The following is a 13,011-nucleotide window of genomic DNA, read 5'->3' as shown; positions in this document are numbered from 1 at the left end:
TGTGCAACACTTTGTCCCAATGAACGGAACTGAAGATGTGAGGCTAGCAGGAGGGAGGGGAGCTGAGTTTCAAGAACTGTGAGGACTGCAGGAGTAACAGGAGTCAGAGATGACGCCCTAGTGCAAATGCTGATTTGGGTTTCAAGAATTGGGGCTACACACAAAAAAACTTGGTTTCCAGAACTGTTTTCCAACCAAGCAGCAGCATTCCAACTAACACTCACGTCCCAGTTAAAAACTTTTAAAGGTTTCCTGTTTCTGCTTTGGGAAGGTGATTTTGTAGCAGAGGCACTCCACTTTGTGCTGGGCTCCTAATTTTTGGAGCTGCTTGCCAAATATCTAGGCGATACGTCAAACCTCTTGCTCCATTCTGATCCTGGGGGAAATGATTCCAGAATGCAGCTATACTGGGTTAAGCGCAGTAGTGCAACACTAAAACAAAGTTCTCTAGCCCCTAAACCAAAGCCATTCTCAGCTAGCAGGACCCACCCCTCCCCCAGATTTTTTTTGATTTTTTTTTTTTTTACAAAAAGCCAGCATTAACCAATGAGTGAGCAAGCAAGGAGAATGTTCCTCCCTATATGGGGTAACGGAAACACAAAGCACAGTCAATTCACATCACCCGCCAGGCCGGCCCCACCATTAATATTCCAAGCACAATGCTGCACTCCCACTGTCTGTATGAACATTGTATCGCTTTACCCAGCACCCCAGTCCTATAGCTCTGCCACAATGGGAGGAGGGACAGCTGTATAGTCATCCCTCACTTTCCAGGGATTCCTCCATATGTATATGCTTTCTTCAGCCACCAAACCGCTTCTAAGGATCTCGGCTTGTTCCTCATCCCAAGTCCACAGAATTGCAATGCCATTTGGGGGCAGGGGGCGGGGGGGGGGGATGAAACAGCAGAATACTCCTCCAGGGACCCTGGACGAAGCCTCCACTATTCACAATAATATCTTGCTTCCTGCACCTTTCTGGGCCCTTCTCCTGAATCGGTATTTGCCAGCTCTACTGAAAGTACAAACCATGTTCTTGCTTTGTAACTGCGGGGAATACAAAGCCTGGAATCTAGCAGGGAAAGGTGCAGGTTAGACTGCTATACCTTGTGGCTATCCCCACAACAGTCTCATACCAATCTAACTATTGTATCCCCCCTGCCCACGCGCATCTCTTAGTTTGGAGAATACCACCCACACACTGAAGAATCCAGGCCTAAGAGGAGCAGGCAGTGTGAAAGAAACGTCCTGCTGATATACTCAAAAAAGAACAGGCACAGCCAACGAGACATGGAAGTGTCATAGTCTGAGAGGCACCTCCTGTCTCAAGTGTCTAGAACATGTGAAGAGCAAAAAGAAAGCCACTCCACAGAGCCTCAGTGTAGATCAGTCAGGTATGCTAACACCTGGCAGACAAGATACCGTGGTACCTCGGGTTACAGACGCTTCATGTTACAGACTCTGCTAACCCAGAAATAGTACCTCGGGTTAAGAACTTTGCTTCAGGATGAGAACAGAAATCGTGCAGTGGCAGCGCAGCGACAGCAGGAGGCCCCATTAGCTAAAGTGGTGCTTCAGGTTAAGAACAGTTTCAGGTTAAGAACAGACCTCCGGAACAAATTAAGTTCTTAACCCGAGGTACCCCTGTACTTGGGACAGGAAGCTTCTGGGAGCCCAAGAGCAGAGGCTGCTCTACAATCATTTACATAATATTTTTTGAATGATCTACACTTTACACAGAGCTTCACAACAGCTCTGAAACAGGTCACTGACATTTTCACTTTTAAAAGCAAATTAAAATAAGGAAGTGACTTATCTAAGTCCACTCAGGGAGCCTGTACTTAGCAGGGAATTTTACCTCAATTCGTGCATATCCAGTCGCCTACCTATTCTCTCCCCACATCTCATGCTACCCAAGATACAGTCCTGGATAGGATGGGCACTCTGCTCCCCAGAGCCAGGAAACTCACCTGACATGCAGATGCAGGTAAACTCGCCAATGCGATCAAGGCAGGTAGCATCATTCTGGCAAGGCATGGAGAGGCACTCATTGATGTCTGTCTCACAGCGGGGACCTGTGTAGCCACGCCCACACTCACACCGGAAGGAGCCTTGCGTGTTCACACACTTTCCGAAATGCTCACATGGATTGGCTCCTGGAGAAGGGAAATGCGCATGAAGTGAACATGGCTGGTTCAAAATTACTTCTTCTCTGCCTTCACTTAAGGCAGGGGTGCATAACCTGCGAACCTCCAAATGTTTTTGGACTATAACTCCCATCAGCCCCAGCCAACATAGCAAGTGATCAGGGATAATGGGAGGTGTAGTCTAACAACATGTGGAGGGCCGCAGGTTGTGCACCCCTGACTTAAGGGATAAATCCAGACAAGGAACGAGAAGGGCATGCCAGCAGAAACTGATCCTTCTCATAAGTGCTTTACTTGTCAATAGGCCAACCCAAAAAGCTGGCAAAAGTCCATCTCAGTGACCCCTCTCACATGCTAGAGAGGCAGTCCTCCTTCCTCCACCTTTTGGAATTGCAAAAGAAGGGTGCAGCTGTCTTACCAATGGAGCACTCATCCACATCCTGGTCGCAGGCCCCTCCGGTAAAACCTGGTGGGCATGTGCAGATGGCACGGCCATTCATTGGGTTGGTGTCACAAATGGCATCCTCATGGCAAGGGTTACTGACACAGGCATCGTCCAAGTGGCAAAGAAGGCCTGGAAGAGAAAGGGCCATGAAAGGCAATCACTTGACAGCAAAACAGGAGGAGTGTAGAGAATGGGATGGAATTTATGGACAAGGGGTATCGATTTCCATATGTTGTTCATGTTCAGCAATGTCCTTCCATTTCTGATTAACACCCTATCCTTGTTATCCAATATCCCTTTAATCCACTCCATTCTTTTTACACTGACCAAACCCTTCAAAAATTCTGCCCAAACCAGTTAGCCAGAATAAAAACATATGACATGGACACATTATGCAAGCTAGGAGCCAGTTACCTGTCTTGCCCATAGGACATGCGCAGTAGAAGGAAGCCACACGGTCATGGCAGGTAGCACCATGGAAGCAGACTGCTGTCTGACAGTCATCAATGTTCTCACTGCAGCTCTCCCCTGTCCAGCCGTTGACGCAAACGCATGAATGCCCCCCATTGGTATTGAAGCAAGTGCCTCCATTGTGGCAGGCGTTGGGTTGCAGCTGGCATTCATCCACATCCTCATTGCAGTGCTGGCCTACAGTGCAAAGAAGGTGGGGCTTAGTTCACTAAAAGACCTTCTCATCAGGGATGGCCTAACAGCTGCAGCACCACCTCTCCTTCCCCCATGCACCCCAATACCTCCACACTCACAGCCCTGAGTTGCCCTTTCCTTTGCCCACCATGCACCGAGCCAGATTAAAGCCAGTGTTTTCCCAAACTACAATAAGGTAATATTTCTCAACTCATTCTCTAAAACAGTTGGCCTTCCTGACTTAGAGGCTAATATTAAGTTAACGCTGTATAGAGAAGAAAAGAACATTTCCCACCTCTGCCCAAATCCTAGATAGCTCCCTACATTTCCCATTAAGGCCCTTAAAATCCTAGGCTGTTCCAATCACATTTTGGTTTCTGGACCAATAACAGTGCAGTACCTGTCCACTCTGGGGGACACTGGCAGTTGTAAGTGTTGACGCCATCCACACAAGTGCCTCCATTCATGCACATGTGGCCTGGGCAATCATCTATGTTAATCTCACAGTTGTGTCCCTTGAAGCCTGAAAAGGAAGAAAGGGAGATTTTAGCCCAGCCAGTAACTGTGGAAAAACTGTTGCTAGTAGAGAAAGAAAAATCCTCCCAACAACCCACCATTCCATCCCTAATGTGCAACTATGGGTTGTAATCTTTTGCACACTTTCCTAGGTGTCAATTCCATTGGCCACAGGGGGACAGTTTCAAGCTTGACAAGGCTTGGTAAACACCACAGAGTCACACCACAGAGTCACACTGAGCAATGCAGCGCCCCTCCTCTATTCTAAGCTCTACTCTTGTTCCAAATCTCTGACTAGAACAAGGAAGAAGAATTAGCTGAGCCTTCCACTACACTCTGGCTCCTGCAGTCAAAGCCACATGTGCTGGCTGCCAAGTTCCCCCGCCTCCTCCCACTGCCTAGATTGTTTCCTTCCTGCTCCACCAAAGCGCTCAACAGCTTCCCATGAGCTTCCTGACAGGAGAATAGTGAAGCATGCCACGGTGTAGCCAGAGAAAAGGGTCAAGCTTGAGTCCCAAGTGTAACTCTACGCCCAGCTGCCCTGAGGGATTGTCCCACTCTAAAATCTACCTACTTAGTACTCCATCCCACTCCCTTACAGAAGGTACAAGCAAAGCAAATTGTTCACTCACCAGGTAAGCAAGCACACTCGTAGCTGAGTTCCCCTGTCTGACGGCAAGTGCCGCCGTTGAGACACTGAGAGGGAGCGCAAGGTGTGGAGATGCTCTCACACTGCTGCCCTGTGTAGCCAGCTTGACACTGGCAGTGGAAGGAGCCAGGTGTGTTGATACAGGTACCCCCATGCTGGCATAGGCCAGGCACCCGACATTCATCCACGTCACTCCGGCAGTTACGGCCCTGGTACCCTGATGGGCATGTACAGTTGTAGCGGCCATTCCAGTTGGTGCAGCGGCCACCATTGACACACGGCTTGCTGGCGCAGGCATCAAACAGAGAGCAGTCTTGACCTAAATGGAAGATGATGTACCAAGTGACCTAGAAGGTTATTTCTTCCCCAGAAGGCCAATTTTCTCACCTACAATCTGGACCCATCCTCCCTGGAGAATGTGCATTCCCATCTCCCAGCAAAGTAATCCTTATCAGGAATATGAAACGCCTGTGGAGCAGAAAGACACACGCTGCATCTCACCACATTGCTTATTCTTACCTCGAAAGCCCTTGGGACAGGTGCATTGGTAGTGCACAGTGCCATCTCGCAGAGTGCTCTCACATGATCCCCCATTAGCGCAAGGTGACTGATGGCAAGGGTCTTGAAACTGGCAGTGCTCTCCAATCAGTCCAGGCTGGCATCTAGCAGAGACAGACAGACAGAGTTTACTAGATGGCATCTGCCACTCATGCTATCCCTAATGTACACAAGTGCTATTCTGGTGCCCAATGGACTAGTAACGGACTAATTCAACAAGCAGTTAGACCCACCTTTTATCATACCCCTTTCTGCCATTTCACCAAGGAATTGGGAGCCACAGAAAACAACACAGGAACCTGCAAAGTGGCTTAGCATGAGCATGTCTTTTTCCTCTATTGAGCAACAATTCACTGAAGACAACTTCCTGTTGCTCACACTAAACTACTCCATCAGTGTGTGTCATCTGCAGATTCTGCTAACTGCCCACACTTACCCTTTGCCAAGCTGAAAATAGATATCTTAGACATTGGCCTTCTGTCAGGTTCCAACCAACCATTTCCTCTTACCACTAAATTCCGGGCAGATCTAAGAAAAGTCTTTCTCCCTCCCTATGTAAGATTTTGTCAGCAGGTCTCACTGCAAAACATCGAGGGAAATAAGGACGGGACAATGTTTATACAGATGGCATTCAAGTCAGTTCTGTACCCTCAAGCAGAGCTGTTATGCTGAGAGTAATTCATACAACCTCGGGGCACGGCTATGGTCCAGATGGCTGTGGTTCCTAACTTATCACCTGATGGTTTGGACACCCTCTTTTGTAATATATAGTATTGTCCAAAAGCAGAACAGAAGGCTAGAATCAAAGGTTGAAGGAGAAGTCCAAAACTTGTATGCAAATACCCAATCAAGCAACTCCAGCAGAATCTTAATAATCTCACATTTAATGGTATATTAAAGATGCCTGATTATCTACAGTAGTGAAAAGGATAAATAATGTATTCTTACTCAGAAAACTGGAGTCTCAAGTAGTTAGAAGAATGAGACTTTAAATTCGGCAAAGTCCCTGGTAGTTTCTGACCTTATCCAAATATTACTCCCACGAGATTCCTTAACACCCTGATTCATCTTCTAGTACCAGACAAAAATATTTTAGTCCAACTCAGGAAGCCCAGGCAAACTATGTAGAATTAATGATCAACAAGGTCCAAGAATCCACACCTGTCCAGCAATGCCTAGAAGCAAACTGGGTAGCGTCCAGAAAAGCTTTTATTTTGCTTAGGCATTGATCAAAGTTTACTTTCTGCAGCCACCTGCCCCCCTCCCTGGGTAACTGGACAATCTTGTTTCTGGTGAGAAATGTAGCTCTCGTTAAGGAGGATGAAATTGTGTTATCTAACTGAGGCTGATAGCTCAAGGCCAATATGGCAGCCTGCTTAATTAACAGCAACTGTGCCTCTGTGGGAACGCACATATTCAAGCACCGGAAGGTTCTGGCCAGCTAAGCTCTGATTGGCTGGGTACTTCTGGTCTGGTTCCTATGTTATTTGCTAGATGTTTGCGTTATTCCTTTAGTCCATGCCTCACACCTTTTCCTGATGCCTGAGCACCTGTTTGTGATGTTTGTTCCTGTGGTGTGAGGTCAAGTGGGTTTATACTAGGTTAGATAGTTTTGTTGTTTTATGCTGCCTTGTATTTTTCCCATGTCTACAGTATTCTTTTATCTCTACTTTTTACAGGTTCTCTCTTATATATTATTTATATGCATTGTACAGAAACTACCTCACTCAATTTTCTAGTGTTCTTTATTCTGGAATGCCTAGAAACCTAAGCCCAGTGATGTAGCCTTCTTGGTCAACTGTTACTGCACAATATTTCTGCTTAAGACTCAGATGGCAGAGAGTGAACCTTTAGCTGTTATCTGTCTGACTCTTCAGGGATATGCAGTGAGGTGTGGTGATAGTCTTTAATTTTTGCAGGTCTGGTTAGACAGCTCTAGTGGAATTTTTGTATTAGCTTAGGCCTAACAAAATTCCTGGTTCCCTGGGCTTGGAAGCTGGGCAATCCTGACAGCTTGGGGACATCCCTCTGGTGGCCTGAAGTTTATTTATTCTATTTTATGTATTAAATTTGTACACTGCACTTCATCCAAAGATCACAGGGTGATTCACAACATAAAAATACAAAATAAAAACACAAAATACTTAATAAAACAAAACCTAATACCACCCCTCTTCCACAAACACATTCATCAGCCAAAGGCTGGTTATAATGAAAAGTTTTTGCCTGGCGCCTAAAAATATGTAACGAAGGCAGCAGGCGAGCCTCCCTGGAGAGAGCATTCATCTCATGTTGCCACCCTCTGGACCTCTCATGAAGGAGGCACACTTAGAAGAGTTTCAAATCATGATCACAGGCAGTCTTTGAGATATGGCGGTCATGAGCCTTTATAGGTCAAAACCAGCACTTTGAATTGGGCCCAAACCTAATTGGCAGCCAGTGCAATCAGGTCAGGATCAGTGTAATAAGCTGAATTCTGCACCAGCTGAAGTTTCTGAACTGTCTTCAGAGGCAGCCCAATGTACAACACATTGGAGTAATCTAACCTATAGGTTACCAGAGCATAGACAAGAGAAATTAGGTTATCCCCGTCCACATAGGGGCGCAGTTTCCATTTGCTCCAGCCTAATCTCTGTCAACTCCCTATATCCTGATGGACAGATGGGGAGAACTTTGCATTGGCCCACACAAAGTGAACATGCTAAGGAAACAAGAACGGGGTAGGGAACTCATCCCTCAATTTCCCTGGGCTTTCACATCGCATTCTCATTTGCAGGATCCAGCAGATTGCCACAAGCAGTTCTGTCCACCCATTCAAACGCTCTCTGCCCACCCCAAGAGGGACAAGATAGCAATGGGTGGCATAGGTAAAGGTAAAGGGGTGGCATAAGCAGCACATAGCTCCCTTTCCTAATTCCTGGCCGTCCTGGAGTCTTCAAAAGGGGGTTCCCAATCCAAACTCCACAAGCCTTCCCTGTAAATGCAGCCTCCCTGAGCCCTCCGGCCTGCCACTGCCATGACAACACAGAAAGCTGTTTGCTTTTCTGCCCAGCCTGAACAGCAAGTCCTGGACACTGGCTGAGACAACAGTCAGGGCCTTACAGCCCAAAGAGGAATTGGACAAGGAAAAGGAATGTCTGAGCAAACTACATGCCTCCCCCCACCGCCACCAGGCAAAAAAGAATAAGAAAACGGAAACAGCCATACTGTGGGATATGTCAATTGACCAAAGCTGTTTCTCTGCAGAACAAATCTAGAGCATATGTAGTGGTGAATTTTGTGTGAGTGGTAGCCAACTAAAAGTTAACCCAGGGTGAAAGGCTGGCTGCTGAGTAGTTCCAGTTGCCATGGGAACTCAGGAACTCGGAGGGAAAATGGGATAATTGAAAACTGCAAGCTGCGGAAAGATCTGTCTGAAACCTGCAAGGGGCTCAGTCTGAAAATTGGGAAGATCCAGCCTGAAAATGGAGGAGGCAAGTTCTGCTTCAGTGGAGGGAAATCACAGCCTCCTGAACAAGCAGGGCAGGGAGATGAGAGGGGGAAGGCCCAGCAGGTCCAAAGAGGAAAGTGGACACTGTCCACGAAAGGACTGGCGTCTGAGAGGAAGGCTGCCAGCAACTCTTAAGGCTGCAAAACAACTGTGTGTAAACTGTAAAGAAATTGAGGGAAACTGGGGTGGTATTGTCCAATTTGTATGCATTTGTTGTGTAAAATCAGTTAGCTAGCAGCAGTAGTTTAGATTTAATAACAGCCAAAACATGCAAGTTATCTGTTGTTTAGCAGTCAAATTACTTGCTCACCGAAGTTTAACTTTCCATCATAAATCTAAAGCTTGTCTCTCTAAGCAAAATTGAATACCACTCTGATTGAAATCCATGCAGTGAGGGTTCAAATACCCATCCAAGGAAGCGTTGTAAACAAAATACTACATGTGTCTTTTCAGCAAACCACCCCCACTGTGGGCCTGTTTTCCAAGCAAGTTCAGCTGCTCCACTCAGCATCACTAAGCTTTAACAGTATTTACTTACCCAGTCGGATACCAATGTCATGAGATGACCAAGTCCCAAGTAAGCTTCCCACCCTCCCTTCAATATTCAATTGAGCTCAGAAAGTCAACCAGAGTTGATCCTGGCCCCCCAAAGCAGGCCATCCTAAGTGTCCTATTAGCCTCCAGCCCAAATAAACTGAAGTGTGACCTTCTCTTTCAAACAACCTACAGGCTGACTGAACATAGGTGCACCCATATGCTGATGGGTTAGGAGGCAGAAGAACCAATTTATTGGCTTGTTCACTGAGTTATAGCAGGGCCTGTATACTTCCCGCTTCCAGCTTCTAAGAATGTAGTCTTCAGAAGAAGGTACGGTGTTTCTAGATTGTGTTAACTACTGTGGAAGATGTAAGACCAAAGATAGTTGGCATAGATCTTTGCAGCCTTTGGAGAGAGGAAAAATTGCCCTTGGGAAGACTGAGTGTTCTGAGAATAATCCCCCAAATCAGTGGTTTTCAACAAGTGTGCCATGGCACCCTGGGGTGCCTTGAACAATAGCCAGGGGTGCTGCAGGCAACACTGGCCTCTGTCCCTCTTTCCTTCCCTCCCTCCTGATGCCCTCTTGCGTCTCTGCCTCCCAAAGGCTTGCACAGCTGTTTGTTGCAAAAGTCCTTGCTACAAGGTCCCCAGGCTTGTATGGTGCCTCTGGAGCTGGCCAGAGGTTGGTTCCCAAGCCCCTGTGGGGCAGTTTGAGGAGGCATCTCTCTTGGGGGGGGGGTAACTCAGAGACTGGGGCGGTAGCTGCAGCTGCCCTGGAGAGAGGAGAGGAGGCTGAGGGAACACTCCACAAGAGAGGGTGTTCGAAAAAGGGTAAAAGGCTGCCAGATCTTCAGGCAAGGGGTGACATAACAGGGCTCCTGAGCCCCACAGGGGTGCTGCAGAAAGAATGTAGTTGGTCAAGTGAGCCATGGATTTAAAAAGGGTGGAAAGCTCTGCCCCAACTGATCACTGTATTTAAAGCCAGGGAAGCACATCCACAAGCCAGATTGGAAGGGAGGAAGATATGACTTCCTCTTGAAATGTGGTTTGGTTCATTTGTTCAAGCCATCCATAGCTATTTGCTTTGCAAAGTTGTTTTGTAAGGCAGGAATGCCAACTGGCCACTGAAGGGAGGGGTACAAATTTTAGAAATAAATAAATATTTGCTCTATAGGCACATTACTGCAAGACATCTGCTCCCTAGGTGTGCTGAAAGACGAATGGCTTTACCTTGTGGCAAAAGCTGTGGCCATAATTCTGTTGCCACGAAAGAGGAAAACCACACTCATAGTAAAAGAGATGAGTGACCCGAAGTCAAGGCGGACAAACCAGGTGTGAGTCAGTTATATAAATCTCAGAATAAGCAAACATGAATCTATTTGGCCAAGTGTGTATTTGGGCCAAAGTAGGCAATACATTAAAATATGAGTGTGCTTTGTGTTTACTTAACTTTAAAAATAAAACAGCAGCAGGAGATTTAACCCTTTCCCCTTGAACTTTAGTCCCAGTGAAAATTGTTTCTTGAAGTTGCTATTTCCCTTAGGAAGGAAGGTGCCATTGGCACCAATTACAGCTTGTGGTCCAGGATAAATAGCAGGTTTAATAGGAAGGCAATTTTCACTGAGACCACAGCAAAAGTGATCAAGAACACACACAATATTCCCACCAATTCCCACGTTGTTTTTTCAAAAGGCACATATGCATTTCATTTATTGTTTAGTTTCGCCCTTTGTGACAATGGGCTATAGTTGCTGATGCACAGAGTCCACACTTGCCAAGTACCCCCCCCCCCATGGGACATTCCGCTTGTCGGTACGAGGTTTCAGCGGCCATTTTGACTTGCTCTTGCACTGCGCTCTCGCCCCCAAAAAGCGCTTTCTTCAGGGCGAGGTGCAGGTCACATGACTCGCCCAAGAGCATGTCCTGGAAGACACGTGTCCTGTATTTGAATGTGAAAAAGTTGGGCAGTTTGAGAGTCTTTGCACCCTCCTAAGGCACAGAGGGAAACAAACAGGTCTACAGCAAAACTATGCTCTGCGCCAACAAGCAGGGCCTTGTTTATTTACTGAGCACTCCCTCTTGCCCCAGGCCAGTACAAGGGCAATCTCACTTACCAGTTGAGGGTGGCTAGGTGCCCCAAAGAAGAAAGCCTCTTCTTTCAGCACAGGGAACCAAGCCTTGGCACCATGTCCCTACCTGCTCACATCCGGGGAGTAGAGCTGGTTTTTTATAGCTCTCCCTGGGGCTGTGATTCACCAACTGTGTCTGCACATGTCGCTCAACACTCTCTGACTCAGCCCTTACCCCAGGGCTGCGCAGGCGGCAGTAGCAGGCCTGCAGCCCTGTGCCAAAATTGAAAGACCGAGGGCTGCTTGGGGGCACTGCAGGCAGAACCCTTCACACATCCATCCAGGCAAAAAAATAATATAAACCCCACCACTGTTCCCACCCCACTCACTGGAAGAAAACCAACAACTTGCACAAGGTCAGCAACAGTTTCTAGTTCCTTTGCAATTACTGCCACAGAAAGCTTCAAAGCACGGACTAGAGAAAATGCTTATATCTTGCAAGTAGAGGGAGACCAGGAGCTGACAATCAGCTCTGACCCTCACAAAGCCGGCAACAAGAACCAAACATACATATACACACAGAGAGAGAGTGCCAAATCATAATCCCTGCTGGCAAGGGTTACAATGGCAATTTGCCCCCACAAAACTAAAATGGATTACAAAGAGGAAAAAGAAAACCAGTAGCAAGTAGTGCCAACTCCTTACTGGAGGGGGTTGGAACTGTCCGAGCCCCAATGGAGAAACAGATCAAATAGCTGCAGGGCGCTGGCTGGGCACTGCTGTGTCCCTTTCTCCTGCTCCCCATTCTAAGGCCAGCTGTAGAAACTCATAGCACTGGAATCGAGAACAGTGGGATTGGTTACTACTGCTGTTCTGGCACTATAGCCATTACCCCATCAACTGTGAGGGCTCCATCAGCATGGATGTGGAGTTGGGGAGTCACAAACTCAAAATTCCTGTTTTGGGGGACTAAAAAACCCAGTACCACTCATTAGTACCATGGTGCTTTCAAAAACGTCCTACTCAAGTAATTGGGAGCAAGCAAATAAACTAGGGGCAACTTCATTTTATTTATCTGTAAGCTGCCCTGAGAATACTGCTGTTGAAGGTTAGCCTATAAATCATTAAAATAATGTGACTTTCTCTTGTAGAACATAGCAAAGGAAGCAACTTGTGCACCCTCTTTTTAGTGTCCATTCATGTTTGGGAAGATGCATATCTCCCTTGTATGCATTAAGACATGTGAGGTCCACATGCATGTAGAGCTCACACTTCTCACCATGGTGGAGAGGAGCCATTTTCCTCCCTGCATGTTACACAGGAGGCACAAGCGAGAATATGAGCAAGGGAATCCATTCATCCTCTGTCAGTGCTTCTAAATAACTGGCTCAATTTGCACCATGGGTTAGAGTGAATAAGCAAAGACTGTGGCCACAGCACTACTCCCCTAGTCCTGCTGCTCCTGCACTACCCATGGTTTAGCTCAGCATTACATCCAAAACTGAGCTTGTGGTCTGCCTCCCTAGGTAATCCCCATGTGGTAAAACAAGAATACTGGGTTCAGCTTGTGCTTTTTATGGAGAGAAAGCCAGGTTTTGACCCAATGGTTTGACTCCAGGTAACACAGCAGGTCCAAGAAAGAGTACTGTAGTTGCAATCTTTGCTCTGGGGACCTGCCTTTTGCTTGCTCCTGCCAAGCCATGGTTTGGATTAGCATTACAGTACTTGCAAATGAGATCAGCAATGGGAGTTGCTTTGTACTGCCAGCTGTCATAACCCTTCTTTGGGCTCCAACATCATATACCAAGGGGCAACTTGCCTATATGCTTCCATTTGCTCTGGAATCTGTCACCTTATGGCAAGCTATACAGTGGTACCTCGGGTTAAGTACTTAATTAGTTCCGGAGGTCTGTTCTTAACCTGAAGCACCACTTTAGCTAATGGGGCGTCCTGCTG

General features: G+C 46.9%; 1 protein-coding gene across 6 annotated transcripts in view; it reads right to left on the bottom strand.

The window, feature by feature from the left end:
- NOTCH3 (notch receptor 3) overlaps positions 1-13,011 on the bottom strand; it is a 56,412-nt gene that overhangs the window by 25,769 nt on the left and 17,632 nt on the right. For all 6 annotated transcript variants that reach the window (XR_014522825.1, XR_014522826.1, XM_083490678.1 and 3 more), the window contains exons 3-8: positions 4,921-5,063; positions 4,385-4,720; positions 3,637-3,759; positions 3,006-3,239; positions 2,565-2,720; positions 1,970-2,155 (exon numbers count right to left, since the gene is read on the bottom strand). Coding sequence is in view for 4 of the 6 variants with exons in the window: in XM_083490678.1 (XP_083346804.1) it covers positions 1,970-2,155; positions 2,565-2,720; positions 3,006-3,239; positions 3,637-3,759; positions 4,385-4,720; positions 4,921-5,063 (1,178 nt within the window). In the remaining 2 variants the exon portion in view is untranslated. The remainder of the gene's footprint in view (positions 1-1,969; positions 2,156-2,564; positions 2,721-3,005; positions 3,240-3,636; positions 3,760-4,384; positions 4,721-4,920; positions 5,064-13,011) is intronic.

The sequence above is a fragment of the Podarcis liolepis genome, assembly GCF_965112155.1.
Source record: "Podarcis liolepis genome assembly, chromosome: 2".
Classification (NCBI taxonomy): domain Eukaryota; kingdom Metazoa; phylum Chordata; class Lepidosauria; order Squamata; family Lacertidae; genus Podarcis; species Podarcis liolepis.
Note: the sequence above shows the minus strand (reverse complement) of the source record. Positions and strands in the feature narration are given on the sequence as shown.